The 12500-nt window shown below is 44.4% G+C and overlaps 1 protein-coding gene across 1 annotated transcript in view; it reads right to left on the bottom strand.

Moving 5' to 3' along the window:
- The window catches only part of thsd7ab (thrombospondin, type I, domain containing 7Ab), a 196096-nt gene that overhangs the window by 24143 nt on the left and 159453 nt on the right, over nucleotides 1–12500 (bottom strand). Inside the window, exons 21-22 of the mRNA XM_063199502.1 lie at nucleotides 8701–8816; nucleotides 1940–2057 (exon numbers count right to left, since the gene is read on the bottom strand). Of these exons, the coding sequence (XP_063055572.1) occupies nucleotides 1940–2057; nucleotides 8701–8816 (234 nt within the window). The remainder of the gene's footprint in view (nucleotides 1–1939; nucleotides 2058–8700; nucleotides 8817–12500) is intronic.

Raw genomic sequence — 12500 nt, 5'->3', positions numbered from 1 at the left:
TAAAGAGGGTATTTTTCTGTAGTAAAATACTGAAATAATATTTTTAGACTTGGAGTACACAGATGTATGTATATTTTACATATTTTTCTGACATTTGAGAAATTGCACTAATTTATTGTAAAATTTTGGGTAACCACATGAAAGTGATCTCCTGTATAACACATTTTGGAGTTCAAAAACTAAACAAATGTGTTTTCTCACTGCATCCACTCGTGTTTTCATCAATATCACATGCAATGTGTGTCCTTATGGGGTGATGATTTCAGATTTTAAACCGGTATGAAGAGAGTTTGCCCATGTGATGAGGAAGTGAACATAGTATGCCGGTTGATTTTAGTATTTTGAATGACAGTGTGTTCAATGCGACAAACAGGGATTTCCTTCATGAAAATTGTGTGTAATCCAGGTAATTGTGTGTAGTGGTTTGAAAAGAGTGTGCTTTAAAACTGAAATATGAATGTACAGAAGGAATTGTGTTTAGTGTTCAGTGACATTGGTTAGGGGAGTTGGGCAATGGGTGAGATGTTCCGAGAATTGTGTGTGCAGTGCCAGAAATTGTGTGGAAGCAATCGAGAAAAACTGAAGACTTCTGTCTTCTTTCTTTCCCACCTCCACCATCTCTCTCTGATCAGAGTCATCATGTTTTCCCTTCTTTCTTTCTTTTTTCTCTCTCTCCCTCAATTATTCTCTGTGTTCAAGTCATCCGTATTTTATTTTCTTCCCTTCTCGTCTCCTTCTTCCTGCCTCTCTCTCTCTGTCAGACTTGCTCACTCCCCCCCTCTCTCTTTCTCTCTCTCTCTCTCTCTCTCTCTCTCTCTCTCTCTCTCTCTCTCTCTCTCTCTCTCTCTCTCTGCACAGCAGTGAGTCTGTCAGTCATTTGCTGTTGCTCGGAGCATTTGTATTCATTAGGCACTTCCTCTTATTTGGGGGAAGAGGCCTTGATGGTTGAAATGAACAGAGCCCGGATCCTGATTAATGATATTTGCCTGCAATCTCAACACATCCATACAAAACAGATGCCACTTGTGTTTTTTTCTGCTCCTTTTCTTTTTCCCTACCTCTCACAGATCAGGCACCTCATTGAGAAACGAGTAACAGCGTTAGCATTATTTTGCTACAAGGGGGTAGATTTATCAGCTGAATAACTCTCGTTCTCCGAATGTTGCGAAGCACTTTCTTTATTTCTTTCTTTCTTTCTTTCTTTGTGCTCTAGATTCTATGAGGTGAAAGCAAGTTTAAAATTAAATTGCCGTTTGTGTTGCTGTTGTTTTTTAGCCATAATCTGCATAACCTCGCTGAAAAGAACCCACTCGCTCTAACCCCCGTCTCGGTTTTAATATGTGCATTAACTGAAAAACTGATAGGAATGTGAAAACAAATCTGTGTTATGCTTGTGTTTGCACAGTGTCAAACCACACAATTGCACAACTGCACAATTCAACACAATTTATTAGAAACATATTACAAGCAATGCTAAGTACAATACACAACCGACAGTGACAACACAAACTAATAAAGAACGCAAATAACCTAAACAAAATAATGCATTTCAGGCTTGACTTTAAGTTAGACACAGAATCGGAATCAAAATCTGTTTCATTGGCCAAGTGAACTTGCAGTACATAGGCGCAAGAAATTTAGACGATAACTTTCAGGGCAAACAGTTACTGGAATCAAATTATTTGCACAGTAGGCTACATGGAAGTTTTACCAGTAAAACCTAGTCTGCGTCTGAGTTGCTGTGCCATATATATGCGCCAAGTCTATTTGTCATACTTTGGTGAGGATTGAACGTACAGTACATGTACAATGACTTTGACTCTGGCATATAAAAGCTCTTAAGATACACAGAGATTCACAGTTAGAGTTTCTATACCATGGAGTAATTCTATTTTTATATTGTCTTTTGAGGCCTGAAACGGTTGCACGGGGGACCCACCTTCCAGTCCACAGATGTGGGAGCAGTCGGACCAGCTGGACCAATCAGAGAGCTGGCAGTTGACAGGGCACTCCACAGTGCAGGAAGTGTTCATCTGCCACTTCCTCTCCAGACCCAGCTGAAAACAGAGAAACCATCAGACGTTAGTTTAGTGTAGTGTAGTGTAGTGTAGTGTAGTGTAGTGTAGTGTAGTGTAGTGTATGTAGTGTAGTGTAGTGTAGTGTAGTGTAGTGTAGTGTATGTAGTGTAGTGTAGTGTAGTGTAGTGTAGTGTAGTGTATGTAGTGTAGTGTAGTGTTAGGGTAGTGTAGTGTAGTGTATTGCAGTGTACTGTAATGTAGTGCAGTGCAGTGTAGTGTAAACGTAGTGCAGCCTGATCTCCAAAAATTCTGTGCTCCTGGACACGGAATTGTTTTCCGTGATGGGCGCACGGAAGAACTTTCTATATTCCCACAGCACTGTCATTAGAAAATACATACCAAATGCTAATCCTAAGCAAAATAATGCTATAGCAATTTAAGTTGCGCCCTGACCAAAACATTCCCTAACCTTAACCTGTCATTAAAGACCTTTTCTTGTTGGTTGATAGGCTATCACATTCATATAATAAATTAAAGAATAGGCCTACTAGCTGTGCCCAGACCAAAACAATCCCTAACCCTAACCTGTCAATAAGAAATGTTTTTTTTTGAGAAAAAATATTTGACTGAGGTCAAAGACTGTGGAAACATAGAGCTGTGGGAGTATAAAGAGAGCACTTCTGTGTGTCCATCACGGAAAACAATTCCGTGTCCAGGAGCACGGAAAACAAGTCCGTGTCCAGGAGCACGGAATTTTGGCAAAATCCGTGCTCCTGGACACGGATTTCGTGTCCTTAACATTCGTGTCCAGGAGCACGGAATTTTTGGACATCATGTTGCGTAGTGTAGTGTAGTGTAGTGTAGTGCAGGGTAGTGTAGTGTAGTGTAGTGTAGTGTAGTGTAGTGTAGTGTAGTGCAGTGTAGTGTAGTGTAGTGTAGTGTAGTGCAGTGCAGTGCAGTGTAGTGTAGTGTAGTGCAGTGCAGTGCAGTGCAGTGCAGTGTAGCGTAGCGCAGTGTGTGTGTGTGTGTGTGTGCGCGTGCAAGCACGAGCACAATTGTGGTCAGCTACAGAAAACCGTCAGCAGTTAGTGTAGTGTAGTGTATTGTAGTGTAGTGTGTGTGTGTGTGTGTGTGTGTGTGTGTGTGTGTGTGTGTGTGTGTGTGTGTGTTTAATTGTATGCTCAGCTGCAGACACCATCAGTAGAGTCTGTGTATGTGTGTGTGTGTGTCTGTGTGTGTGCGTGGGTATTCGTGGGTGTGTATGTGCATGTGCGTGTGATTGTGCATGTGCGTGCGTGTGTGTGCGCGAGTGTGTGTGTGTGTGTGTGCGCGTGTGTGTGTGTGTGTGTGTGTGTGTGTGTGTGTGTGTGTGTGTGTGCGTGTGTGGTACAAAACCAGTACCAGTCAACCGCACAGAATCTCATCTCTCCGTTCATGCATTCATCCATGCACTCATCCATCCTTCTGTCCGGTCAGTCACTCTTACACTGCTCTACCCCTCCCAAATACTCTCTCTATCCACTCACATACTCACCTATCCATCCATCCATCCATCCATCCATCCATCCATCCATCCATCCATCCATCCATCCATCCATCCATCCATCCATCCATCCATCCATCCATCCATCCATCCATTATTTTTCTATTCACCTATATCGTAATTGTTCAACCTCTACTCGCTAAGCACTATATCCATCCTTTTCTTTCCAATGAGGCTATCCATTTCTCTATCTGTCTATCTAATTTACATCTATAAGGCCGCTAATCTCTTTGTTCAGCCATCCATCTTTGTATTGCCCCCAGGGTACCAAGGCCAGTTTATCCTTCTGAGAATCCACTAATACGCATAGTTTTACTATCCATGCCGTTGCGATTTGTTAAACATTTGCTAGCTAAGCCTATGTATACCCCAAAGATACGCCAACAATGATCTTGTAAATAATTTTTAAACAGACAGTATTCAGTCATAATTTATTGTGTAGCTGGGGCAATACATTTGTTCACGGATGCAGAGACTACCAATAAGCCATCTGTTTAAAACTCTACAGTGTTTATGTTAAGGATTAGACGTTGGATCTGAGGACGAGGATATGTCTGTGAAGATTCTCATTCCTCCAGGTCATGTTACACTGTAATCCGAAACAGTTCGGTAATTCAGGACTCAGCAGCCCATCTTACAGTAAATCCCTCTGTGGCAGGACTGTGTACTGTAAACAAACCGTGGCCCTGTTCTTTTTTGTCAAATCAACACATTTTCAGAGGTGTATTACTGTAAAGGTGCACTGTGTAGGATGGTGGCCAGAGTAGGTATTACAAATGTGCTGCCTGTAGCCACATTTTATCTTTTCATGAATATTACTAGATAATAAACCAATACTTTACTTTTACACACTAATATGTACTAGTATGACCACAGTACAGTACGTTTTGCAGCTTAAAATTTGATGGTGGTTGTAAGTATTTGTTAAAAAGGTAACAGTTGTGAATGGACAGCATGAATTCTGGAAATGAACAACTAAAATATTACACAGTGCACCTTTAAATAAAAGTAACCTTACAGTTTATCTACTTCATTAGGTACAGTGGAATAACTGGTTATTACAACAGTAGTAAATAAACAAACTTCTATTTCTACTTCATACACCTCTGGAAATTGTGAATTTGATCTAAATGTAAGTCACATCTAATGATTCACTGGTAGACTGTAAGTCTTTGAGCAGATCATAGAGTGCACCAACATTAGTCCGAGTAGCCTCTTCCTAGAAAACATACTCCCATACTACCAGCTTATCCCATACCCAAAGAAGTCAGACAGCACTGACATACATTTTCATTGTACTAATGTACTGTAATGATTTGTTTAAGAATACAGTTAACCACAAGGGACAGGCGAGGGAAGACCTTGTCCAACGTTGGCCAACATTAGTCCGAGTAGCCACTGTCAAGAATAAATACTAGCCCCTTGCTACCAGCTTATCCCAACCGCAAATGAAGTCAGACAGCAGTGATATAGTTTTCATTGTACTAATGTAGTGTAATAATTTGTTTGAGAATATGGTTAACCATGAGGGACAGATGAGTGAACACTTGGCAGCCTGGGATACAAATGCTGTCAAAGAATGTAGAGCAAATGTTGTGATGGCTATCAAAGTTTAATGCAGAGAGCCTGGCAACAGCAGACGTACGTACGTGGCCAAGCCTAAAAAGAAAAAAAATCTCTCGCCCCTCAGCAATAGGAAAGAGTGCGGTGGACGATTTGAAGTGGAAATTGGGTTATGGGGTTAATATGCAGTGGAGATGATTTCTTTCCTTCGCCTTCCATTCCCTTCCCTTCCCTGTGTGTGTGTGTGTTTGAGAGTGTGTGGATCTGTGCGCGAGTGTGTGTATCTGTGTGCGTGTATCTGTGTGTGTGTGTGTGTGTGTGTGTGTATCTGTGTGTGTGTGTGTGTGTGCGTGTGCGTGCGTGCTTGTGTGTGTGCGTGCGTGCGAGTGTGTGCGCGCGCGTGTGAGTGTGTGAGTATGCATGTGTGTGTGTGTGTGTGTGTGTGTGTGTGTGTGTGTGTGTGTGTGTGTGTGTGTGTGTGTGTGTGTGTGTGTGTGTGTGTGTGTGTGTGTGTGTGTGTGTGTGTGTGTGTGTGTTTTATTGCAGCCCAAGGGGTCCAATTAAAGTGACCCTGAACTGACCGCGTTTGACTGATCTTTTACCAGCTCGTGTACTCTGCCCACATTACCTCTGCCTGCCTGCCTGTGTGTGTGTGTGTGTGTGTGTATGTGTGTGTGTGTGTGTGTGTGTGTGTGTGTATGTGTGTGTGTGTGTGTGTGTGTGTGTGTGTGTGTGTGTGTGTGTGTGTGTGTGTGTGTGTGTGTGTGTGTGTGTGTGTGTGTGTGTGTGTGTGTGTGTGTGTATGTGTGTGTGTGTGTGTGTGTGTGTGTGCAGGGAAGCACAGGGAGGAGGGGGCCCCAGAATCGGATCCCCATTACATTTTATGCATTGAATGGGGGGGTGTCTTTACTTTACATGAATTTGTCCCAGGCCCATTCAAAGCTGTCAGCGGCCCTGTGGGTGTGTGTGTGTGTGTGTGTGTGTGTGTGTGTGTGTGTGTGTGTGTGTGTGTGTGTGTGTGTGTGTGTGTGTGTGTGTGTGTGTGTGTGTGTGTGTGTGGCTATGCAGTGGGACTGTGAGGAAAGTGGGGGAAAGTGTGTATATGTGCATGTGCTTGGAAATTTGTATATAATTGACTTGTGTGCAGATGTGTGTGTGCACAAATGTGTGTGTGTGTGTGTGTGTGTGTGTGTGTGTGTGTGTGTGTGTGTGTGTGTGTGTGTGTGTGTGTGTGTGTGTGTGTGTGTGTGTGTGTGTGTGTGTGTGTGTGTGTGTGTGTATATCTGTGTTTCTAAACGTGTATGTGTGTTAGCGTTGGAGTGAATTCGCCTTCATTTCACATCGGCCTGCTAATTGCATTAGTCTGCTGCAAAACCCGCGTGCAATAGTTTAATGATCACGAGGACAAGCTCTCTCAGAACTTCTGAAGACCTCACAGAATACCAAATCTCCTCTTCCTCTCCTCTCCCACTGTACCACAGCCACCCATTTCCGCTCACATAAAACAGCCTTTTGTCTTCGGGAGCAAGTCTATTCTTTTATTTGTTGCTTCCTGTCGTCTGTCTGGAGGGAAAAGAGCACCTTTTCACCTCCAGTACTCTCCCCAATTTCCTCTGCTCCATCTCCCTCTCCTTTCATGAGGTACATGGCCGTCTCTATTCGTCTAGCACCGGTGCCTTCGCACAGCTCACAGTGTAAACACCACCTCAGGGTCAAGGGGTGTGGTAGTGGTGGGGGGTGGGGGGATGAGGTGCTGCACTGAGGGGCAAAGAGAGAGAGAGAGAGAGAGAGAGAGAGAGAGAGAGAGCGAGAGAGAGAGAGAGCGAGAGAGAGAGAGAGAGAGAGAGAGAGAGAGAGAGAGAGAGAGAGAGAGAGAGAGCGAGAGAGAGAGAAGCAGAATGAGAGAAATGGAAGAGAATGGAAAGGAAAAAAGACAGAGAGGAAGGAAGGGATAAAGAGAAGAAGTGAGAGATAGAATGAGAGAATGAGAGGATGAGAGATGAAGAGGGGGAAGAGAGGAGGTGAAGGAAGGAGGTGGAGAGCAGCGTTTCAAGCTTGACTGGCTCCCGGAAGCCCGGCCGGGGAATAATGAGCTCCTCATCTCTCACACTCCTCTATTTCACGCCGCCTTATACAGCCAGCGCACACTCACTCGCTCATGTCTTAGTGACCCCGGCCATCAACCCTCTCTCTCTCTCTCTCTCTCTCTCTCTCTCTCTCTCTCTCTCTCTCTCTCTCTCTCTCTCTCTCTCTTCTCTCTCTCTCTCTCTCTCTCTCTCTCTCTCTCTCTCTCTCTCTCTCTCTCTCTCTCTCTCTCTCTCTCTCTCACACACACACACACTACACAGACACAGACACAGACACAGACACACACACACACACATGGGTGTATGTCTGCGCATGTGCACACACACACACAAACACACACACACACACACACACACACACACACACACACACACACACACACACACACACACACACACACACACACACACACACACACACACACACACACACACACACACACACACACACACACACACACACACACACACACACCATTATTTTCTATTTTCATGGGGCTGGTGGCCTCGGTAGACTTCATCCAAATTTCAAAATATTTTACACAGTGTGTTTTTACTGGGTGTAGAACATTTTTACTATAGGGCCAAGGCAATATTTTTTCATAGAGGGCATTTGATGCACCCTATTGAGAACAGTTGATAGACATGGTATCATTAATTCCTTGCTCTTAATTATGAGACCATATATGTATATTTGTTGTGAAATTTGCGTTCCGGGGTGGCCCATATCAACCTGTAGCCTAGGGGCCCCTGGTGATCTTCATCCGGCCCTGCACACACACACACACACACACACACACACACACACACACACACACACACACACACACACACACACACACACTCACACACAGACACATTCACACACACGCACACGCACAGGCACACGCACATGCACACGCACACATACTTTTGATCAAACCTGCCCCGACTGGACAGGCATGAAGGACACGATCACAGTGGTGTCCTCTCCTCTCTGGCTAAACAGCGGTATGGGTTTCATTGATGGAGGGTCTATTATGGTTATTATGGTGAAACTGGCTGTCATAGGGGAGGGCAGAGGGAACAGCCCTGTCTAGCTCACTCAATTAACTCTGTCCCTTCCTACCTCACTCATTTGCTCGCTTACTAGCTAAAATACTCACTCATTTGCTCGTTTATTAGCTAAAATAATCACTCATTTGCTCGTTTACTAGCTAATCTGCAAGTCATCTGCTGAAGCTCTCCCTCACTCTTTTTATGACCTCCCTCCCTTCCAAACTTCCTCACCCCCTCTCTTCTTCACTCACTCATCCTCTCTCTCTCTCTCTCTCTCTCTCTCTCTCTCTCTCTCTCTCTCTCTCTCTCTCTCTCTCTCTCTCTCTCTCCCTGTCTCTCTATCTCTTACTCATTCACTCTCTCTCTCTCTCTCTCTCTCCCTCTCACTCACCCACTCACCCACTCACCCACTCACTCACTCACTCACTCACTCACTCTTCTGATTTCTTACCTCTTCGCAGATCTTCAGGTCTACAGATTTGCCATCGCTGCGAACACAATCCAGCATCCTGGTCTTCAGGCCCACTCCACACACAGCGTTGGAACTCAGCTGGCAGGTGCTCCAGTCTGAAGGAAGAGACGCACACACACACACACACGCACACACGCACACACGCACGCACGCACGCACGCACGCACGCACGCACGCACGCACACACGCACGCACGCACGCACGCACGCACACGCGCTCAGATTTACTCATCAAACATGATGACCTTGGATGAAAGCGACCGCGAGAAGAGGAATATATGCAATATAAATTTCCAGAATTATGAGCTCGGGGTTCATATGAAAGGCCAACGCTGCTCTCATCCAGGCCAATGTTCTTCACCAATATGTGCTACGGACAGGTTTACAGAAATAACTGAGAGATGGGCCGTCATTTCAGAGTATTTTTAAAGATCACAATTTAAAGGTAGAGTATGTGATTTTTGTTGTTTATTTTCACAAAATGTATGCAGTCCATCTTTTCATGAATACATACTTAGTAATAAACTAATATTTACTGGTCTGACCAAAGTAGACTGCGCATTTCAGTCAAATACTGTATGTCTATTTCTGGCCATTCAAAATGGCAGACATTGAGGAGATCTACCAGTTCATGTACAGTATGAAAAGTGTGCATTTTCAAGCCATATAAATGTGATGGTGGTGGTGGTAAATATATATGAAAGAGAGATTTGTGAATAGGTGGCATAAATTCCAGAAAGAAAACCATACTCTTAAAGCTGTGCTTTCTATAGCTTTTCTATAGCCGCACCCTCTTACGTGATCACCTGAATTTACACTGGCTGAGGAAGGTCCCTTAGCCAAAGGCTTACAGAACTAAGTGAGAATGCTGTGGTGCAAAGTACAGATTGTATAACAGATTGTGTCCTTCTCAGAGAAGTTATATAGTCTTATCCCTTTTCTAAAGAGAAGTTATTCTAGACAAGAATCACATCATCTTCCAGGACAGTGGTGAAAAGGCTCCAGTCTCCAAACCTGTACAAATAAAAAAGGCACACAGCAACACCAATAACCTAAAGCTGCTACTCAGTATGACAGACAGCGTGCAGAGAAAAGAAGTCTGTCCTTGACAATATGTCCTATGCCACACTTCCTCTTTCCATCTGACAGAAGTTGATGAAAATTCATACAGTGCAGGCAGTAGGTAGGAACTGAAGGCTGGGCAGGGTTTTTTGGCAGACCTTGACAAAATACAGCACATTTATTTGTGCCAGCACTTCCCCATTGTTATGTTTCCCCGTTCAACATGTAGCTATCAATGACCTTTTAAACTGTAAGCATATATCACCGGATCCGGAGGTGTAGTAAACATTGTGCGGTTTAGTTGGCTGTATTCAGCAAAGAAGAGGTCATATAACATATTACTGACGATGAAGCACTCTGTAGGCCTATTGAAAAGCAGAGCAGACGACTTGTCTGCACTGCAAACATATCACCGAATGTGTAGTACCTACTAAAAAGTTGTGCAGTTTATTCAGCTGTAGTGCATATGGCAGAAAAAAGAGGTCATATATTGTATTATTGACGATGAAGAGCTCTGCATTGAAAGGAGAAGTAGACGACTGGAAAAGAACTAACAAGTGACCCTGTGTTGCCTCGGCAACAGAAATGCAGTGTAAAATTGGTTGCCTGAGAGCTCGAACGCATATATAACAGCGACCCGGCGAATCGTTTTTTTTTTCAGCGCTCTGTCAGCAGTAGTCTTTGATGGCGAACTGAGGCTGCGTTTCGAGCGGAGATGGACCCTGCATGTGGCGGCCCGACCCAGACCTTCGGCATCTGATTGTGTCTACACAGTGAAAAATGTTAACTCAACACTTAGAGAGTACTCTGAGACCAAATACACTTTGGAAGATGTTAAATGGACTCCCTACGTGTTGAATTAACACTGCATTTTTCAAAAACTGTATTTGGTTCAAAAGGAAGACGTCTAACTGTACATTCTGTCTCTCCCATACTGCCACTCATCCCATGTGTGAACGGGAGAGATTTCTGCTAAGATGCTTGACATTCTGGCTGGCACGCTACAGTGGTATTACCTGATGCAATTCAGACTTTGAAAGCAAAGGGAGGGGATTGGAGGGGAGGGGAGCGGAGTGGGTATCTTCAACAACATCGACAGCAGAATGCTGCAACTCTGACAGGAGGCTTTATTGCCAGAGGTGTACACAGGCTGTCAGAGCGTCTCTGTGCTGTGCCACCCCTCTACTTCACCTGCCACCGCTGACAGGACTTGCTAATCTCAACGCCTTATGCCTTAAAGCACATTTACAGTATAGTAAGGCTACTGATGACCTGCTCCCCTACGCCTCAACCAGACCTGGTTTTACCAACAGGCAGAGATAGGCGATTGCCTAGGCCTCCACCAAATCTCTACCACTGTAAACAGGGCCGGATTAACACACAGGCTAGATATAGCTGAAGCCTAGGGGCCCCTTCCTGCCAGGGGCCCAGATTGACCAAATGTAAAAATAAATAAATAAAAAAAACCCCTGCAGAATTATGAAGAGATGCAATATTGAAAAATGCATCTGTGGTGCCAAGTATAGTTTTAAATCCTGTTAATACCCGTCTCCACATCTGGCAAACATATTAAGTAGCACGTAATTACTTGACACCGTCGATGTAATTTTGTCACAACATTTGCCTTTCAGGGGGGCCCTCAGCAGCCTGTAGCCTAGTGGCCTCAGGCCATCTTAATCCGCCTCTGGTTCTAAGGACCCCTAAAAGACTTCCGCACTAACAGCAAATATAATCCAAATCTATGTCAACATGGATGTTTACGTATAATTCAAGGGCCCACCAATGGGTATAACTCAAAACATACACACTGAGGGCATACCACTGAAATTAACATTGAAATTGAACCTTTTTAGTAAGTGAATAAGAGAGAAAGTGTGTTTTCCACCTAAGTGACCCACAGTGTACACTCCACACAACCATTACAACCATTGGAACCACTTTAAAAGGACTGTAAGGGACCAGTACAGTTAAATGGCCAAGACAGCAGGTGGGTGATTATTATTAAGTATTACCTGCACCAGAATAGTCTGTGCAAAACTCCCCTTAAAATTATGCTAGCCTACTTGTGTGTATTCATGTGAGGCCGAATTTGATTGTGTGTTAGTGTGCAATTGTGTGTGGTTGTGTCTTTTGTTTATGTGTGTGACTGTGTGCTAGTTTGTGGTGGGTTGAGGGAGGTTATAGGATACGGGTGTGTTGTTATGAGGATAGTGAGACTGACCAGGGGTGTCGTTCAGGGGGGTAAAGCATGACTGAGTTACCAGGGCCCCATGTATATAGGGGCCCCACAAAGTATCTCATTAATATAGATATATGACTGGGGGGGGTCCAGTGGAGCGGATTGTACATAGGCCCCACAATTTGCTGCTACGCCCCTGGGTCTGACTAATTTGCAATGTTTTGTCCATGGCCCTGTGGTGAAGGAGGCCAGCCAAACAAACACTGCATTAGAGTGCCGTATTGTATATCTCCTTAAGACGGCCGGCTGGGACTGCCTGCGATATTATTTATCTGCCTTCAGGCCAGATTGAGCCACTCGAGTAGCGGCTTTCAGAGAGTGTGACGCCGGCTGGAAGACTCTCGGACCCATCACGGAATTATTATACTCCCAGGGGGATAGACAGAGAGAGAGAGAGAGAGAGAGAGAGAGAGAGAGAGAGAGAGAGAGAGAGAGAGAGAGAGAGAGAGAGAGAGAGAGAGAGAGAGAGAGAGAGAGAG

The sequence above is a fragment of the Engraulis encrasicolus genome, chromosome 5 (genome assembly GCF_034702125.1).
Source record: "Engraulis encrasicolus isolate BLACKSEA-1 chromosome 5, IST_EnEncr_1.0, whole genome shotgun sequence".
Taxonomy (NCBI): domain Eukaryota; kingdom Metazoa; phylum Chordata; class Actinopteri; order Clupeiformes; family Engraulidae; genus Engraulis; species Engraulis encrasicolus.
Note: the sequence above shows the minus strand (reverse complement) of the source record. Positions and strands in the feature narration are given on the sequence as shown.